At 41.7% G+C, this 19344-nt stretch overlaps 1 protein-coding gene across 1 annotated transcript; it reads left to right on the top strand.

The window, feature by feature from the left end:
* The first annotated feature begins 1200 nt into the window (after positions 1 to 1200).
* On the top strand, positions 1201 to 17405 carry TTLL1 (tubulin tyrosine ligase like 1). The gene is made up of 11 exons (XM_027730140.2): positions 1201 to 1260; positions 2461 to 2665; positions 4375 to 4507; positions 5763 to 5971; positions 7724 to 7904; positions 9054 to 9188; positions 9333 to 9441; positions 11742 to 11885; positions 13719 to 13805; positions 14700 to 14863; positions 16242 to 17405. Exons 3-11 carry the CDS (start codon positions 4395 to 4397, stop codon positions 16369 to 16371), a joined length of 1272 nt encoding a protein of 423 aa, XP_027585941.1. The 5' UTR covers positions 1201 to 1260; positions 2461 to 2665; positions 4375 to 4394; the 3' UTR covers positions 16372 to 17405.
* The last annotated feature ends 1939 nt before the right edge of the window (positions 17406 to 19344 follow it).

Raw genomic sequence — 19344 nt, 5'->3', positions numbered from 1 at the left:
GTATGATGGATGCAGGGACCAAAAAAAAAATAATGATTGGCAGCAAGGAGAAGATTGAGGTGCACTTTTCTTGCCACCAACTGTCACAGCAGAGGTCCCTCCCTCCTCGATGGAAAGAAGGCTGTGGAGGCTGCTCCCCTCTGCTGCCAGAGGTATTGTGGTGCCAGGAAATTTCCACTGCACGTGACCGTAGGGCGATACACTGCATTTTGCAGCTGCTTTCATAGCTGAACTAGGGAATATTAATTATTAAATTTAACTTTTTCCTTTTAGTCGCATCCTCGAAACAGCCTATTACCGTAGGGTGATCTGGCGAATCATAAAGCGTATTTGTTTTGTTCAGATTATTTGGGGAATTAAGGCTCTTAGGAAATAAGAGATCATACACAGTTTCAGAGTTATTTGCTCTACTCCGACACACTGCAAACCGCTTATTTCAGCCAGTGGCTTCGTGTATCTATTTTCTTTTTTTAACGAGCAGTTTGTCTTACAGGGACAAATTAAAGATATCATAATAAGTAATTTGTCCATTTGTCCATTATGTAATACCTTATTGTTTTGTATTGAGCCTACCACAAAATGTCAGTGATCTGACATTTACGTCAGGGTCAGGTGCCTCAACATAATCTCTCCTCGGAAGGAATTCTGAATGTGTAAATCAGGCTTCTCTGCACAGGAGTTAATGCCATCGCTTTTTTCGTACTATTTCACTGTGAATTACAGTTGTTGATCCCGCTGCCGACGGCACAGGTTGCCCAGAGAAGCTGTGGCTGCCCCGTCCCTGCCGGTGTCCAAGGCCAGGTTGGACAGGGCTTGGAGCAACCTGGGATAGCGGAAGGTGTCCCTGCCCATCCCAAACCATCCTGTGATTCCATGATGATAGTATGACCATCTGGGTGAAAATCTGGAACAGTACCAGTACAAGAGCAGCTATTCCTACAGCCACACGGGCGATGAACACTTTAGCACCTGATGGGCTCGAACAGAGGGGCTCGAGCCTTGGCACCCGGGCGCCCCTGGGGGTTTGGTGTTGCGGTGACACCCAGGGATGCTTTGTCCCGCCGCGGGCTCCCATCAGCCTCCACCTGCCCATGAACTCCGTGCCGGGTCGCCGCTGAGGGGCCGCCCCGCACACGACATGGCGGCCGCGCCATGGCGGCCCCGCCCCGGGAGCGCCGCCGGAACGGGCGGGGCGATGGCGGCGGCCGGCGGGGACGGTCCGGCCTGAGGGGCAGCGGCGGCCGCGCCTCCCGCCGGCAGGTGAGAGCGGGGCGGCGCGGGGAGGGTCGTGTGTGTCCGTGCCCCCTCCCCGACACCCCCTGCACACGCATTCCCCATCTTCCTCCTCCGTCCTCCTCACCCCTCTGCCCCCCACCACACACCCTCCCATACACGCGCGTCCCCTTTCACCCACCACACGCACTCCCTTCATCCCACACGCACTCCATTCATCCCACACACCCCCTCCCATTCGCCCCACACATACCCCCATAAACCCCACACACACTCCCGTTCACCCCACACGCACCCCATACACCCCGCACACCCACACCCCTATTCACCCCACACACCCACACCGCTATTCACCCCACACACCTCCCCATACACCCCGCACCTCCACACTCCCATTCACCCCACCAACCCACACCCCTATTCACCCCACACACCTCCCCATACACCCCTCCCCTCACACACACCCATACCCCCCCCACATCCTCCACAGCCCCTCCCCAAACGCACACACTCCGTTTACCTCACACACATCCCCCATACACCCCATAGCTCCATCCCCATATACCACACACTTCCACGCTCCCATTCACCCCACACACCCCTCCATACACTCCACACCTCCACCCCCATATACCACGCACTTCCACACTCCCATTCACTCTACACACACCCCCATACACCCCACACCTCCACACCCCCATACACCCCCCGCAGCCATACACCCCTTCCCATACACCTCACGCACCCACACCCCCCATACACACCCACACACCTCCCAAACCCCCCTTTCCCCTACACCCCACACCCCCATACACTCACCCACACACTCCCAACACTGTACACCCCCACCCCCCCATACATCCTGCACACACCCCATACAGCCACCCCACCTCCCCCATGTACCCCCCATACCCCCATACACCTCACACCCCCCCATACACACCCCTACAGCCCCAACCCCCTCTTCCCTATACACCTCTCACACCTCCATACACCCCACCCCTCCCATACAGCCCCCCACTCCCCTTTTCCCCATACACCCCTCACACCCCCATACACTCCACCCCTGCCATACAGCTCCTCACTCCCATAGACACCCCCCCCTTCCCCATACACCCTCTCCACACCCCTCCATACACCCCACACACCCTCATACCCCCCTGATGCCCATACCCATACACCCCCCAGTACACCTCACACCCCCCCCCATCGACATCTCTGTTGCAGCCTTGGGCTCCTCCTTATCCCTGACACTTGGGGAGTCTCCCGACCTCCTCTGAGAGGATCTCCTGACTGCTTCGGCCGAACTGGATTTTCCAGTAAGGAACAACACAACCAACCACACAGGGACGTTTTTGTGCTGTCAGAAGGACATGGAGCTGGCTGGGCCAGGTGCCTGCACGGCTTAACTTATGTTTTGCAGTGTGGAAAGGTAAGTCTGCCATCAGCACAACCGGCTTCTGGTGGTGGTGGTGGTGGTGACCTGGTTGTCTGGAATACCTAGTTTGCAGATCAGAGGATTCCTGTAGAAAATTATGCTGTGTTAAAATTACACTGCTGAAAATAAGAAAGATTTTGCCACGACTTAATATGTTATTTCTTTGTGCGCCCTTGTTGGTGGGTTTCACTTGTCAATTTATACAAAATTGGAAGATTTTATTCACAGGCCCCTTAAGCATCAATCTGAGATGACCAAACTGTCTGCAGAAACTAAGGAGGAATTCTCAGTCTGCTGTTTGTATTGTTATCCTTTCAATCCTCCTGTAGCAGGAGGGATCTGTAAGGCCTAAATTTCCCAAAACAGGAAAAGAATGGCAAACTTGTGATTTTTCTTTTTTATTTCTGGTGGAAGTTATCTTCAATGTTTAGCCTTCCTGTGTGTGAATCTTCTGCTGGATTGTTTCTGGCTTCTGAAATCAAGCACAGTGCAGCCTCTGGGAGTCAACATAACTTCTCCCTGCTACCACAGAATCCACTTGCTGGATCAGGACATGGAGTCTCTCAGGGTTCCTTGCCATAGGATGTGTAGCAGGTGTTGCTGGTCCCTGAGCTTTTAAAACCGCGACGAGGTGGTGTGTGGCACTAGTGAGTCACTGATGGTCGATCCTACACACTTCAGTACAAATAAAGGAATGCCTTTGTTCCATTTCCTTTTTTTTTGGTGGTATCTGGAAGGCCCAGGGAGAGATCCTGACCTTGCAGAACTGAGCATTCACAAAAAGACAGACCCAGAGCCTTCATGTGCTCCTTTCTGTCTAAGCTTGATTTCAAATCAGTTTGCCAACAGGAATAAAAATAAATGTGTCTGAAACTCTGTAATATTGGAGTTTAATAGTAAACATTTCTGCCCTGTGGGATTTGACAGTATAAATAGTCTGTGGGGGAGCACTATATAATGGGTTATACCTCCTAGAAAGAAAGGAACTGTAGGGGCCTGTGCTTGCTGGGAATTGTACATCTCCATATAGAGTCCTGGAAACTTGAAAACCCCTTGGATTCCAATCCAATATCTTACTTGCAGAAATTATATTCACTACATTCATTACTCACTTGCACTAATTAAATTACAACACTTAGCAAAGGTGATTTTGTGTTTTAATTTTCTTTTCAGTGGAAAATTGTCTGTGGAAAAGGCAGTAGATGATGTTATGTGTGTGTGTGTGTGTGTAATAATCCCACTCCTTTGCATGGTTTTTGTTCTGGGGAGAGAGTCTGCCTTTGGCTCAAAGAGATTTCCTTCGGAATTAGGATTGCCCTGCAGCTGATTTCTGTGAAGCACGGCCAGAATGATCCAGTGATCCTGACAAAAGGCTGATCCGGGCCGGTGAGATCCCATGTGAAAAGTGACACCTGGTGTCAGGAGCTGAAAGGCAGCTCAGAAACACTCCTCAGGTTTGGGGAAATCCTGCTGCCAGGGTTTAACGAGATCAGCTTACAGGTCCCTGTAACTCCTGTCCTTGTGTGCAGTTGTCCTGTTGAGAAATGCAGGGTTTCACTCTGAACCTGAGGTACTGTTTCCCTTGATTTTTAAATTAATATATCTGTGTGGAAGTGGTTTCTATGTGCCTGTTCTGCTCTGACTTTCCTATGTCCTCCCCCCTATTTCCAGCTTCACATCCCTAAACTTTTCTTTACCAACAGGTTGATCCTGCTTTGGGATAATGGCAGGAAAAGTGAAGTGGGTGACTGACATAGAAAAATCTGTTCTAATAAACAACTTTGAGAAAAGAGGGTGGATTCAAGTGGCAGAAAACGAAGACTGGAATTTTTATTGGTAAGTACGTTACAAATGCCAGTTTCTAACTTTGTGAAGCATTTTAGTGTCTTATGTCAATACCATAAATAATAAAGCAAAATAGATATTGAACAATGAAAGGTGCAGAAATTAGAACTGATTTTTTTTGTCTGCAGTAAGCAGAATTTTTCCTTTTCAGTTGGAGGGAATTTGTGGCTTCAGGGGAGTCTTTGAATGTATCTTTTCCCAACATTTTCTGACGACACAACATGAGCAAAATAACCCAAGAGTACACAGTTGCAATATACAATAAAATACTGGTTTGTCCATGTTATGGAGGCTTGCCCTGTAACCAGAGTCCACTTTATTATTTAATAATAAATGCCTTGTACTGTCCTTCTTCATGATAATGATTTATGTGCAGACTAATTTTTCAACATTTCAATCCTGAGAGTGAATGTGAAATTAGATCAAGATTCTGCTGAGAGGAGGGGAGTAAATAATCTGCCTTCTTATTTGGTATTTATCTGATATAAGACCACGAAATGCTGTCCTACAATGCAGTAATCTGTTAATTGGCAGAAACAGCACTCTTTAAATAAACCAAACAATTTATAATGTCCCTTTCAAATACAGCAGAATGGCACTTTGTGCTGCCAAATGTTCCTGTTGTGAACCACTTATTTAAATGGCCAGGAATCTGGTACTAATCTGCCCATGCCTTTGGAATGCAGTCAGGGGGAGTGGGGGAACACTCATGGAAGTTGTTGTGTGACTGGTTGTTTTGGGGTTTTTTTTTCCTTTCTGAAATGATAATGTTTCAGGTGGATGGTGTTCAGGGAATATTCTTAAATTTTCACTGTGAGACATCTAAGACTGATAATTCTTGGCATCTATGTCCCTGCTCCTATCCTCTGGAAAATGTGGGAGATAACTGATTTGATGACTTCGTCCTAGGCTTCTGTAGCATTTGGGGGCACTTCAGTCATTTTTAGGCCCTGCTGGGGCTTGACCTGACTATCAACAAACCAGAGAGTCCAGTAGGGACAGTTTGTCATCTTCCTCACTTTCGGGAGTAGTAGAGGGGCTGATAAAACGTCCAGCTGGATTTAATTTGCTTTGCAAATAGAATTTCAGGATATGTTGGACTGTCACTGCAGCAAAATACTATACTTTATATAAAGAGAAACAAGAGAAAGAAAAGATGAAGAAATTGGAGCAAAACCGTTTCTGCTTTGTCCTCCTGGGTTGTGTTTCTTGGGAGAAATAATTTGGTGCCTGTCCTTGCTTTCAGGATGAGCGTGCAAACCATCAGGAATGTTTTCAGTGTGGAAACTGGATACCGCCTCTCTGATGACCAGATTGTCAATCACTTCCCAAACCACTATGAGCTGACCAGGAAAGATCTGATGGTAAAGAATATCAAGAGATACAGGAAAGAGCTTGAGAAAGAAGGAAGTCCTCTTGCAGAAAAAGATGAAAATGGGAAATACATTTATTTGGGTGCGTTGTTCTCATTGTCAGAGTTTGTCTTTTTTTTACATAGTCAATAACCTGGAGTTGGTCCAGCTTTTCTGAACCTCTGGAGTGTTAGAACATTGAAGTGACTACCTTGAAATGCTCTGTTCCTGTCAGGGAAAAAAACAAAAAGTGCACTTTGTCCTAAAATTGTTTGCTGTTTTCTGCAAACCCAACACCCTTCCCTCTCCATCAGCCCCTTTTCCCTCCCCTCAAATCTGGAGCATGAGGAAACACAGGAATAGGGAAAGTGATTCAAACAGTAGCAGCAAATGTTTCCTAGGAAATACTATATTTTCAAAGTTTTTCAGAAACCTTGCTTTGAAGGATAATATTTGACAAATTGAGAGGAATAGAGGGAACTTGTTGAAGTAGAGACAAAGCAGGAATAAAGATTGAACATTTCCTTGATTCCCTGTTGTATTCCCACAGCACTAAACCACAGTGTTACTACTCAAGGAGGAGCACAAATTCAGTTTGGATGCATGGAATTTAGTTTTGTTTTAATTTTTAGGCTTAGTTTTTCTAAGTAATAAGGTCCTTAAAAACACTGAAATTAATAGTGCAGCATTATCTGAAGCAACATTGGATGACGTGATAGTGATATTATTATTTTTAAATGTGAGGGTGCAGGACTAGATTTGTGACTAGGATTTTTGTGGGGGTGTGTGGGAGTCTAGAGGATGGGTTGGTTGGTTGGATTTTTGTTGGGTTTGATTCATTTTGGGGTTTTAAAAATTATTTTGAAGAGGGAAAATTGTGGGATTGAGGTACTTTGCAGTAAAATTAGTGGTGGAACCAAAGGGCCCTGGTACTTCATATGATACAGGGTTGCAGTTTCTTTAATTCAAAAGTGAAAAACCATTATCTGAAAATCTTATACTGGAGCAAAAACTAAAATAAACTTTTGCAGAAAGGCTCTGGACAGAACTGAATGAACAAACACTTCAGAGGAGAAATTTGGGAGAAGTTTGAGAACAAAGAAAAAACCCAACAAAATAAAAAGAAAGCCAGACTAAAAAAAAACAAACAAACAAACAAACAACAACCAAGAACCCCCAAACTAAACCAAGAATAAATCAGGAATGAGGAGAGTTGGTTTGGAGGTCAGAAAGCATCAAAGTGAAACAGATGGCAATGTGTGGAGTTGATTTACATCTTGGGAAAGTGAAATGAAAACTCTTCATATCCATGTAAGAAAGAAGCAGTCCTTTATGGATGGAAGTGAAGATAATCTGATAGCGAAAAGGGAAAAGTGCTTTTCTGTAGGTTCCAGTAATCATGGTAAAACTGATTGTGGGAGAAAATAAGAATAACTCGTGGGGGTTACATGGAAATTCAAATTCCACATCCAAAGAGGAGGCAACATCAACATTCACGTTTTTGCCTGCACAGGGGATGATAAGTTGGTTAATGGAATGGTGAAATTTTGATTAAGTTGAAATGATATCTAGTACTTTAATTTCACAGCATATAAACAGAAGAAGAAAACTGATTCACGTGAATTAGAATCTGTTAATATGAAGGTGGCATCATGTAATATTTTGCAATTGTTTAAGTAAAAAAGTAGAATTTAAATGGGATAAAAAGCAACGTGAGTCTTAATGAAGGTGGGGTCATGCCAGACTGGAAAATTTAAAAGACAGAACCTTTTTTTCCCCATCTCTATGTGTCAGTAACCTTATCAGATATACTGTCCTTAATTGTGCACCTTTCTCTTTTCCCCCCTTAACTCAGATTTTGTTCCTGTGACTTTTATGCTTCCTGCCGATTATAATCTCTTTGTTGAAGAATTCAGGAAGAATCCCTCCAGCACATGGATTATGAAACCTTGTGGCAAAGCCCAAGGGAAAGGGATATTTCTAATCAATAAGCTCTCCCAGATTAAAAAATGGTCTCGAGACAGCAAAACATCTTCGTAAGTTCTTAAAACCTTAAAGCCTTCATTGTATTTTCTGTAATCAGGTGAACCACATCAACACTCTGATTGTCTGATGCATGGGAAAAGTATTCCATGATTGTTGTTGCTTTGTCATTATATACTTAGGTTTGCATTTAATCTCAGTTGTTATCTGGCTTCCTCCTTCAGCAGGACTTGTTTTGGCATGAGGAGGTGCAAAGAACTGTGCAAGTAACTATTCTTTATAAAAATGCTCTCAGTGTTGGGGGTGGGGGGGAAAACTGCACAGAAATAAATTGTTCTGCTTCATAGTATTAAATAACAGGAAGCAAGAGAAAAATCTTCCTCTCAGCAATTTCAGTAATTATTTAATATGTATTAAATCACTTTCCAAGTTAGTACGAAGGAAGAATGGATTTATATGAAGTAAATACATTGTCCTTTTGGAACAGAAAATAATACACCTCATGTTGATGAAACAGTTTAGCAATCTATGCTCTTCTCTACTAGGAGAGGTTTTGATCACACAACTAATGTTAAGTTTTGTTCCTGTGATCAAGTGACTGGCTGAATATCACTTGAGTATTTGTTTCCCTGTTGGATTTGGAATCTGAGGAATGTCACAGTCTGAAAGTTACCTCAACTTTTCACAGTGGTTTGCAGTTGCACACCAAGCATAAATGCAAATATTCTGGTGGTGTAAGACCTTGAATAAGGAAGGTAATGTACTGTGTGCCCTTTGCTTGTCTGAACCATGCCAAGCTCTAAATCCTCTCTGAGGAAAAGACTGGCTTGTAGAGCTGCATTTGGAATGGCTTGGTCAGCTACAGTGTTAACTTCAAAACTGGGTTTAAATGGTTAATTCATATGGGTCAATTTTATTTTTATATACATATATACATACACACCAACTTTTTGAGATATATATATGTATACACACATACATATATATACACACATTAACTTTTATACCTATATATATCTACACCAACATTTTTGGTGTTTAGTGCCTGATGCCAAGTGTGTATTGTCAACCACCACAATTTTACACGTTGTCTCGGCAAAAGATGCAAGATTTCAGTCAATTCAAAAATTTACAGAATACTTCTAAAGAAGGAAAAAAAAGACTTACTGGATTGTATTGCAAACATGACTTGTGTTTTTCAGGTTTGTGTCCCAGTCTTCCAAAGAAGCCTATGTGATTTCACTCTACATCAACAATCCCTTGCTTATTGGGGGAAAGAAGTTTGACCTCCGTCTGTATGTTTTAGTATCTACCTACCGTCCTCTGCGGTGTTACATGTAAGTTTGTATACATTTGTATTTTTTGTTTTGGGACAGTGTCTGAAGCAGTCAAAATAATGTTGGGCTTCTTGCTGAAAAGAAGTTCTAACATGCGGGTGGTAATTGTTGGGCTTTAACACATTTTAATGACTTTTTCTCAAGGTATAAACTTGGATTTTGCCGGTTTTGCACAGTAAAATACACCCCAAGCACCAGTGAATTGGACAACATGTTTGTACATCTCACAAATGTTGCCATTCAGAAACACGGGGTAAGTGTTCTTAGGTACTCTTTTGTAGCAAGACTGATCTCTTCAATTGCCCCAGAAACTTGGAATAAAAAGGTTTTGTTGTATTTTTCGTGAGCTTGAAACTAAAATGCCTCAACTTGCACTTACAAATAAATAAATTTTGGAAGACTGAAGATCAAAAGTGTGCAAGGTAATGAGTTGCAGCTCTGTAATAGGCTGTGATATGTTCAGCAGTTGAGAGCAGGGGTGTGCTTCCAGTTTCTTTCCATTTAAATGTTAATATGCTCACTTAGGGATTGAGCAATGAAATTAATGGTGTTTGGTTCATGTGGATTTGTGCTTTGCAGCAGTGCTTTAATATCTCCTTCCTGATCTCTGTGTGCTGCCTGGCCAGCTGGTGGCTTCCTCTTGCCTGGACAGAGATGGAGTTCTGCCTGCACAACAGTTCTGTCCTGGGATTTGCCACTGATATTGATAAACCACCTGGAAACACAATAGCTCTGACAGCACACCCCTGTGTCCCAGTGGGCTGAAGTTCAGCAGTGGGGAGGAAGGGCTGCTGGGTCAGGGGTGACGTGGCATTTTTGTCGGTGCTACAAACATTTCATTGCTCAGCTGCTGATTTGGGAGGTGCTTTAAACACATCGTGGTCTGACAGGGCACACTGAGAATTAGTTATGGTATGAAAGCAGGTCCCACACAATTCAGAGAATAGATCCTGGTGCTGTTTTCAGTAGCAGTGAAGAGGTGAGGCATGTGATATGTTGCCTCTCTCGTTATTATGCGCCCTTCCATCTTCTCTACCCGTCAAAGAATGGCCTTCAAAATTTTTCCCAAATAAAAGCAGCAGTGAAAGTGGTGGTGAGGTCATTTTGAGAGAATAAAGAACAGGAATGGGTGTAGAAGGAGCAGCCTAAAAATGTGGAATCGTTGCTAGAATATTTGAAAAGCTTTTCCTAAATTGTAAACCCCTGATATCTGTTGAGTTTTGCAGACAGGCATAAGAGAAGTTTAATGTAAAGCCATCCTGTTCATTCTTCTGTTTTAGATGTGCCTGTAACTTGGGAGGCACTTAGGCTGTACAGTTTTAGTCTTCTAAAACTCTGCCTAATTTGAGCTGTCAAGTAATTTGTCAGAATTATGATGAGGTCTGGAAAAACTCTTCTAAGTTCTGGCTGTTAATCTCCACTCTAAGCCTTGTGTGAACCACAGACTTCCAGTGTGTTTGTACCCTACAAGCTCATGTGAAAACATCCCTGACTTGAAAAGGGTACAAATCAGTATTGGGAGAGGGAAAGGGTAAAATTAAGGAAGGAGGGTAAGTCAGAATACCCACTGTGATATTTCTGCTGGAAAATACAGTTCTAAGTCATTATTCACTGCATGTGCAATACAAGCAAAGCAGCAATAATTCTTATGCTTAATTATTTTCACTCAGTGATCTCCTGTGTAGTCTGCAATATCCTACATTGTTTTAATGTCTTTGATTAAACAACTGTGATTGTGCAATGAAACGATCTGAGGAGAACCTTTATAAAGGGACAGAGCAGTTTTCCTGAGAGTTACCTGAGGGCTGAATGTGTGTCTTTCCATCAGTGTGAACACTCCTCTCTTTGCACTGGTCTTTGCATTTAAAGAGAAATAATGCAGAGCCTTGACAGCCTCTGAAAAGACAAATATAAGGTGTCCTCCTGTTTTTCCCTGTCCACTTTCAGTAACAGCAGGGATTTTGTACTGAATTACTTGAAAAATTAACTTTTAAAAACAATTTGGGTGTCATTTGTTTCCTTGTCTTCTTGAATGTAACTGTTGTCAGTTAAGAAGTCTGTTAAGAAGAGACCATGTTTGCCTTGTGGGGAACAGACAAGTCCTATTTTAAATGAATAAACACAGACAAGCACTTTCAAGTGCTGCATTTAAAAACAGCCAACTTCAGTGAAATTTAGCTATTACTCCCTTAATTGTTTCTCCCTTTTCCCCAGAGGAGGAAAACATTCAATTCTTTCCTTTCACATTTTAAGACTTACATTTCTAAATCTTAAATCATGTCTTCCTCTAAAACTGTCAAAGTACCCGTTGTTTTTTAATTCTAAGAAAGATTTGTTACTTGATTTGCAATGTGAGATATCAGCATATATAATAAAAACTGTTGTCTCTGCAGAAGGCAGTTCAAAGTAAAGCTGCAAGAACAATTTGCCAAGTTTCTTTTTAGAGCAATACTTTCATGTAGCTATAAGAGTGGACTTTTTGTGTGAATGAAAAAAAAAACCTGCTGAGCCACTTCAAAGGCTTAGACTGAATGAACTCCTTAAACTCTTCAGGATGATTACAACCACATCCATGGGGGGAAGTGGACAGTGAGTAACTTAAGGCTGTACCTGGAGAGCACCCGTGGAAAAGAAGTCACCAACAAGTTATTTGATGAAATCCACTGGATAATTGTGCAGTCCCTGAAGGCTGTGGCGGTGAGTACTGTCCCTGCAGTGCTGCCAGCTGCAGCATTAGGGCTGCAGGCTTCTCAGAGCCATCAGAGGGAGTTTGCCAGCAAAATCCCTACGTGTGTCTGCTGCTGTTTGAGTGATGGTGTTGGTGCTGATTTCTGCACTGCTGTCATCTCTTGATTTCTCTGAGAATCTTGGGTGGGTGAGCTATCTGCCTGTGTTTGAAGGAGTGGGTAAATCTCTTTCCTTGAGGGCTTTGTGAACTATTTAATATGACTTGATACTGCCCTTGTGAATAGGATTAAGTTCTGCCAAGATGTGTGATGTCATTGCAGCAATAACAAATGTGTCAAGGAAAAAAATACCTCTGGAGGACAATTCAGCAGAGAAAACCTCAGGCTATTGGTTCATCAGAGTTACATAACCTACTTTCACCTCTTTTGTACACAAGTCACGTAGTTATATTGAACTTTTATTAAAAAAAAAAAGATAGAAGAAACAACCAGTCCTCTGCTTGAGTGACTTTGTGGTGTTTGGGTAACATCCTGTGATAACTTCAGAGAGCAGGTATCGCTCTGTGGGTCACCTGGGGTAACTGAAGAGCCCAGTGGTGCCAAGGACTCTCCTGTTCCCAAGTGCATTGTCTTGTCCTCTGTTTTGGGTTGGTCCTGGCACTGCTGTGAGCTGAGTCAGCTCTCTGACAAATTGCTCCCTTGCTTTATTGATGGGTTTAGTGTTCTGCCAGTGCAATGAGCTGAGTCATGGAAGGAGCAGAACACCAGACTCAGCACGAGGAGGAGGGACAAGGTCACACAGCAAGGAGCAGTGGGAGGTGGGGAAGCTGGGCTTAACTTGGCCTCTGCTGGGCAATCCTATTTGGAAACAGTTGGGAGAGCAAAAGGGATTAAATCCAATGATAGCAGAACCTTAGAAGAGGAAAGGTGCTGAGAATGACTGAGCATGAAATTTGTTGGTCCTCTGACTTTCTGACAATGGCAAATGTAATGAGATCCTTGTTCCTCCTTCCCCCTTTCAGTCCCTGAAGAACTGAAAAGCTCTCATTATTAGTTTGGGGGAAAACATCTCCCTAACCTGTTACTAAGGTTTCTCTAAAAGGTCTGATGAGATTTGCATAGAAGAAGAGTCTTACTGTGCCCACTGCAAATGTTGAGCAGGTGCTGGAAAGCTCCTGATTCTCTAGAGGATCAGCCAAGCACGACTTGTTCCTTGGTCTCTCCTGGCTTTGGGGTTATAGTTGGCTTGAGCTAATTATAATTTAAAAAGGCATCTTGGAATTGCTTGACCTAAAGTCTCTTCATAGTTGCAGCAGCAGGATAAAAGAAATGTTTTTGAATGAGTCTTCTTTTCCTAAATTTTAAAGAATTTGTGAAGCTGTAAATTTTCAAAGTTCCTGTTTTCTCCTGATGTGTGCAGGCTTTAAATGTTGTTACTGCTTTTGCAAAATATGCAAACACTTATTTTTACATTGGAAACATAATGGAAAGTTAATGTAACTTCATACTTGGCATCAGTGCAATCATTAGTATTGAAACATTTGCTTACAGCTTGGGGAAAAAGAAGGCAATCCTGGACTTACTAGTCGGGAGAAAAAAAGGGATTTAAGCCAATGTTAGCAGAACCTTTAAAGAGAAGAGAAAAGAAAAAGTATTGAGAATGATTAAGCATGTGATTTGCTGGTCCTCTGTCTTATATCAGCTTATATCAGTTACAGCACTGAAAACCAATGTAGAAGATTCACAATGTCATCACATTGTAGCAAACAAAGTATGTAGTCAGGTTACTTACTGAATTGTTGATTTTAATGCATATTTTTCTCTTTTTCTTTTTTTTTTTTAGCCTGTAATGAATAATGATAAACACTGCTTTGAGTGCTATGGGTATGATATTATCATCGATGACAAGCTGAAACCCTGGCTAATTGAGGTAAAGTTGCATGAAATACAGGAAAAAACTCATTTCACAGGAAAAAAACTAAGTAGATTTCAGTGTAGTCTTTCCTCTTTTTAAACAATGTTTTTTGTTCTTTCATAAGTGGATTAAGAAAAATGATGGAAAGTGCAATGGGCCATGTGATGACCAAATTGGTGTTTCTGTTTTTTAAATCCAGTGCATCCATACAGTTGGACTTTAGAATGTTAGCAGTTAGATAGTGTAGCTGTAAAATTGGCATTGGCTTGATGGAGCATAACATCAAATGAAGTTTTTTTAACATTAAATTTTAAGTTTTAGATGCTGTCAGTGTAGTGCTTCGAACAGAGAGCATGGATGTGTTTTTCCAGCTCAGAATTTCACAGAATCACGGAATATTCTGAGTTGGAAGGGATCCACAAGGATCATCAAGTCCAACTCTTAGGTGAATGGCCCAGACAGGGATCAAACCCACAGCCTTGGCTTTATTAGCACCCTGCTCCAACCAACAGGGGAGAGCTCAGATTAAGAACTTAAATAAAAGTTGTTTACCTAGAAGAGACCCCTGGGTTTCTGTGTGTAACAGTGAACTGGGCAGATTTTAAGTACTGAAATTTATGGGGTTTGTAACCATGTAAACTTAGTTAAAAAAAAAAAATCCCTGTCTTGTCTGATTCACCCTGGTGATCTCATCTGAATAAAAATCTCCAGGCTGACACTGCAGTGGTGTGGTACTTTCCTTTTTAAGTAAAAAGAGAAATTCCCAGTGGGGGGATTCCTTCCAGTGTCTGAGGAACTGAGATGTGCTTTGAGTCTTCCCCTGTAGAACACACAGTCATCACAGATGCGCTTTGGAGAACTTTATACCACCCAGAAGATTGATGCTGGCTTTATTTTTGTCCTTTGTAGGTCAATGCTTCCCCTTCCCTCACTTCCAGCACTGCTAATGATCGGATCCTGAAGTATAATCTGATTAATGACACCCTCAACATTGCTGTGCCTAACGGGGAGATTCCTGACTGTAAATGGAATAAATCTCCACCAAAGGAGGTCCTTGGCAATTATGAAGTCTTGTAAGTTTTGTCAGTGTTTTATAGTGTGGTTTTCTGTCACCTCACTCTTCTTTTCATGTGTAATGTAGACCAAAGAGAGAAGGTGAACTTCATTCTGGAGGGAAAAATAGGCATAAAGTACCCCTTCATGTCTTTGGAGCTGCAACAGTGACATGGGAGGTGGGAGGAGTTGCCTCACCTCATGTCCAGAGAGAATGTTGTCTGATAAGCCCCTGATTGCACCTTCTGAGCTTCCAGCAGCCAGATTTGAGGGACAGAAAGAGAATGTTTGTCTTCTCCATGTGTAGGACTGTAATTGTATTGAGGGTAATAGATGGTAGTTAAATAGATAAAATAGTTATTTGATGCAAATTTTGTCCCAGTTCACAGAAGTAGTGCTTCTTGACTCCTGTAATTCATGGATGTAACAATAAATAAATTTGTCAGATACTTTTTAAATTCCTCCATCTGTATTATAAGGAGAGAAATGAGTTACATACATGGTAGCAGTGAATACCCATAAAATAGTGTAACTCAGTATATATTTTGATTGTCCTACACAGTATTATAGTATTATCTTTTGTTAATTACAATTACCTATCTATAGCTAAGTTCTGCTTGGAATTTGCATAGCAGCTGAGAGGTCAGTGTATACTGAGTTATATACTTACCTAAGTATATAACTCAGTACACTTAGATAACTCAGTATATAGAGTTATCTGAGGCCATAGATATTGAAGGGATATTATAAGATATTTAAAAGGTATTTTATATAGATATATGAAAAGGTATTACACAGATATATTAAAAATTATATAGGTTTATTAAAAATATTTTAGGTATTGTAAAGGCTCAGCTATTTAAAGAACTACTCACCACTGTGGTGAAGTGTTGCCAAATCCATGTTGTCAAATGCATTTAATTTAATCACATGGTTGTTCAGTTCACCTCATTCTTTCCCTTCTCACTCTCTGATGCAATGGTGGGGTTTTTAACACTGCAGCTAAAAATCCTCCCTTTGAAGCAACAGCTTAAGACTTTATTTAACTGGCAGCAGCCTCGTGTTCTGCTTAACCACAGAGACCTGCAGAAGTACATGGGAAATTTCACAAGCACAAAATTTCACAAGCTCAGGAGTTTTAACTAAAGCTGCCAGATGGTTTGTGTTTCTTTCAAAACGCAGCTCAAGGTATTTCAGATGATCTGTGTTGTAAAATCACGTGTATTTCATAGAATCGTAGGTGCGTGTCATACCACGCAGGCACAAAGCTGTGTGTGGGACAGCTTGTGTTCCATTTCAGGGCTAGACATGAAGCAAAATAGAACATAAAAATAGAATATAGAGGACTTGCTTTTGCCTGTGTAGCAGGGGCAGGCACTGAACTTGTCTCATTTCCAGGTATGATGAGGAGATGGCACAGAGTGATGGGCCCGAGCGGGACCCGAGGGGTCGCTCTGGGCAATCCACTGGAGCCAAAGGAAGTCGTGCAAGGGATTTAGGAAAGCCTGTCCTGACCACCTGGAAGTGAGAACAGGAAAAACAGCTGCACTCCTGGTAGGAAGATATCACGAATAAAACAGCAGTTTTACAACAGGTGCCTGTGTTTTGCTGCCCTGCCTGTAGGAAATACTAAAGGAGACAAAACAGCCTTTGAAAAGAAGTGAAACAAATATTCAAAAACCAGGAACTTTACTAGATGAACACTGGCTTGATTGTTATTACAACAATATATGTATAGTGTGTATGTATATATAATAATATTTATATAATTTGTATAAACTGATATTCTCTTGGTAATGATTAAGAACTTTCTGTATAAAGGTGACAACTCCAAATATGCATTCTGAAAGAAACTCTTTGCTGTGCTGGGTATTATTTATTTCCTCCAGCAGCCTATCCCTTGCTCCCTGTAATAAATAAGCTGTGGATTCTCTAAAAGGGTGAGAGAGGTAAGTGTTATCATTGTCATGATGGGGGTTCAGATTCTTGTAGTAAAAGAAGAGCAAATAGAAAAAATTGGGAATACATGCACTTGAGGCTAATGTCAGTTAATGCAGCTAATGATTAAGAAATAGGAAAGGAGCTCTTTATATGCTGAGGGTTGGGGGTTTTTATTTCCTTTAAGTGTTCTGAGCTTCTAATTGTTTGAAGGTAGAAAGCTTGGTGGACTGAGGGAGTGTTTCAATGGTATGTGGATGGTATATTGATTATTTCACTAGCCATTAATTGTTGTTTTGAGATGATACACGTCTGTGGAAAAACAGACGGAACAGCCACGTACTGTGATAAATCTCATTGCTTGAAGCTGATGGTGAATCTTTATTTGCACCAGAACCTCTTAGTGTATTTATGCATGTATATAAGTCAAATATCTGTATATTTTTATATATTTTATGTGTGCTCTAACGAAAATACTGTTGCACATGGCGAGCTATTTCTGGCAGCTTTGATAACAACAGTTGTGATGATTAGCTGCCAAAACATAGAGCAAAAGATAAGATGGGTATTTCAGTTCTTCTAGCACCAGACTAGATAAATAAACTAGTTGGATCTGTGATTGTTGAGAGTTGTAAATGTCCATGGAGCCATAAATTTGACCTCTCCCCAAAGTTTTTAGTTTCTTGAGCACATAAAACAGACCTCTTTGCTTGCTTTTGAAGGTCCTCCTGGCAGAGGGCAGGAAACTGTGGTCTTTGGGACAGCTGGTGCTGATGACTCTTCTGAACACAGGGCAGAGGGCAGATGTGGGCTGGGCTCACCAGTAATACCCTTGCACATAGGTTGGGATTCATCCTTGCAATGAAGAATGGAATATGGGGACTGAGTCACTCCAAGTGTAATCTTGGTCTTCATTGGTCTTGTACGTTCCATTAAAGACCAAAATCCAGCTGATTCTGTGTTCATCAGACTCCAATCTTCTCACTGGCCTCTGCAAAAGCACATTCTAGTTGGCTCTTGAAATAAGGCTAAGAAAAGATGATCCCTGCAGGGTAGTAAAGCTCATCTAAATTCCAGGTCTCACATATTTTTGGGGTTGGGATCTTCTGGTTTTGCTTAGGGGTTTTTTTTGGGTTTTTCTTCTTTTGTTTTGTTTTGGGATTTTTTTTGGTTGGGTTGGGTTTTTTTTGGTTGGTTGGTTTTTTTAGTTCCTAACTGTGAGTCCTGCTTGCATATTTGAACCTTGACAGGTAAGTAGATGTGTTAATCATCAGCAGTGTTGTTTTAATTACGTGATATTTAGTGGGCAGATGTTTCCAGTTTTACCCCCAACTGCCGGTCAGGGGTAAAGTGGGAAGTAGTGACAGCCTTAGGAACTATGAGACTGTAGTAAATAGGATTTTATACTCATAACACACCAACTGAGCTGCAGTGACTTTCAGTCTCGCTTTTGGGAAGGCTTAAAGTGAAAGCAAAACTAGGATTTATTGCTGTAGAAGGCTTTGGAGGCTTAATCCAGGGGATACTTTCAGATGTAATTTCACTGATGGTAATAATCTTGATCCTGATCTAAATAATCTTGTTCTTTCAAACTAGTTTGTCAGGTGGTTACCCTGTGTTGTGTTATTACAGTGAGTTCAGTCAGGGCCTCCAGAACACAGACAGAATAGTACTGGCACTGCCTGTGATATTACTGACATGGAATATTCTTATTTAATTGTTCAGGGGGGTTCTAATGGCTTGGAAAGGGTGAACTCACTTGGGCTTGCACCCGCAGTATTCAGTATAATAAAGCCTCTCTTCCACCGATTTAACATGATGACAGTTTTTCAGAAGTCAGGGCTGGAATTCTTGGCATTGCTTTCAAAGAATAAAGATTTCTGTCTCAGTGTGTAGCAGCTGTATTTAATTCAAATATAGTAGTTGCAGAGCAATATTTTATGTGGAAAATATTTTTGTAGCAGAGCTGTCAGTTCTGAACATGCAAATTGTTCTCTCTGGCCACTGCAGTGTTGAGAAAGCATATTTCAAACCCTTGAGGATGAAATATCTCTCTAAAATATCTAGTAAATTATCATTACTACCTCAAAATAAAAACATTAAAATATTACTAACGGGGGGGGGGGGGGGGGAAGAAAAAACCCAGAGTGATATGAAACCTTGACTATGTAATATCTAATCTCAGAGCCAGAATTTAGATTTTAAATGTTGATACCACATTTTACAGTTATATCTCCAACCAGTGTGTTACTACTAATTTATCTTGCTGGCCCAAACATGAATTTGGTAATGCAGCACTCCCTTCAAAGAGCACATGCAGTGACCTGATCTCTTCCTGATCTCATTCCACTTTCTTTTTAAAAGCAATAGGCCACTGATGATATAAATCAGGCTGCTTTCTCCCCACTTCCTTTTCCAACAGGCTTTTTGCAGAGGTTGAAGTTTGAAGGCCTGACTGTATTTTCAGTTCCAGTACATGAAGAACCTCTGTTTGCAATGGGAGTTTTAAGGAGCAAAACCGAAATAGCATGAAATTCTAGAATACTAAGGTTGGATTTCTGAT

This window comes from Pipra filicauda, unplaced genomic scaffold (assembly GCF_003945595.2).
Source record: "Pipra filicauda isolate LSUMZ 115617 unplaced genomic scaffold, ASM394559v2 scaffold292_size926685_pilon, whole genome shotgun sequence".
Lineage (NCBI taxonomy): Eukaryota > Metazoa > Chordata > Aves > Passeriformes > Pipridae > Pipra > Pipra filicauda.
The sequence above is the reverse complement of the archived record's forward strand: the minus strand, read 5'-3'. Positions and strand labels throughout refer to the sequence as shown.

Coding starts and splice junctions, on each gene's coding strand:
- TTLL1 (XM_027730140.2), top strand. CDS start 4,395: ATGGCAGGAAAAGTGAAGTGGGTGACTGACATAGAAAAATCTGTTCTA. Junction 4,508..5,762: donor GAAGACTGGAATTTTTATTG/GTAAGTACGTTA, acceptor CCTTGCTTTCAG/GATGAGCGTGCAAACCATCA. Junction 9,442..11,741: donor TTGCCATTCAGAAACACGGG/GTAAGTGTTCTT, acceptor TAAACTCTTCAG/GATGATTACAACCACATCCA.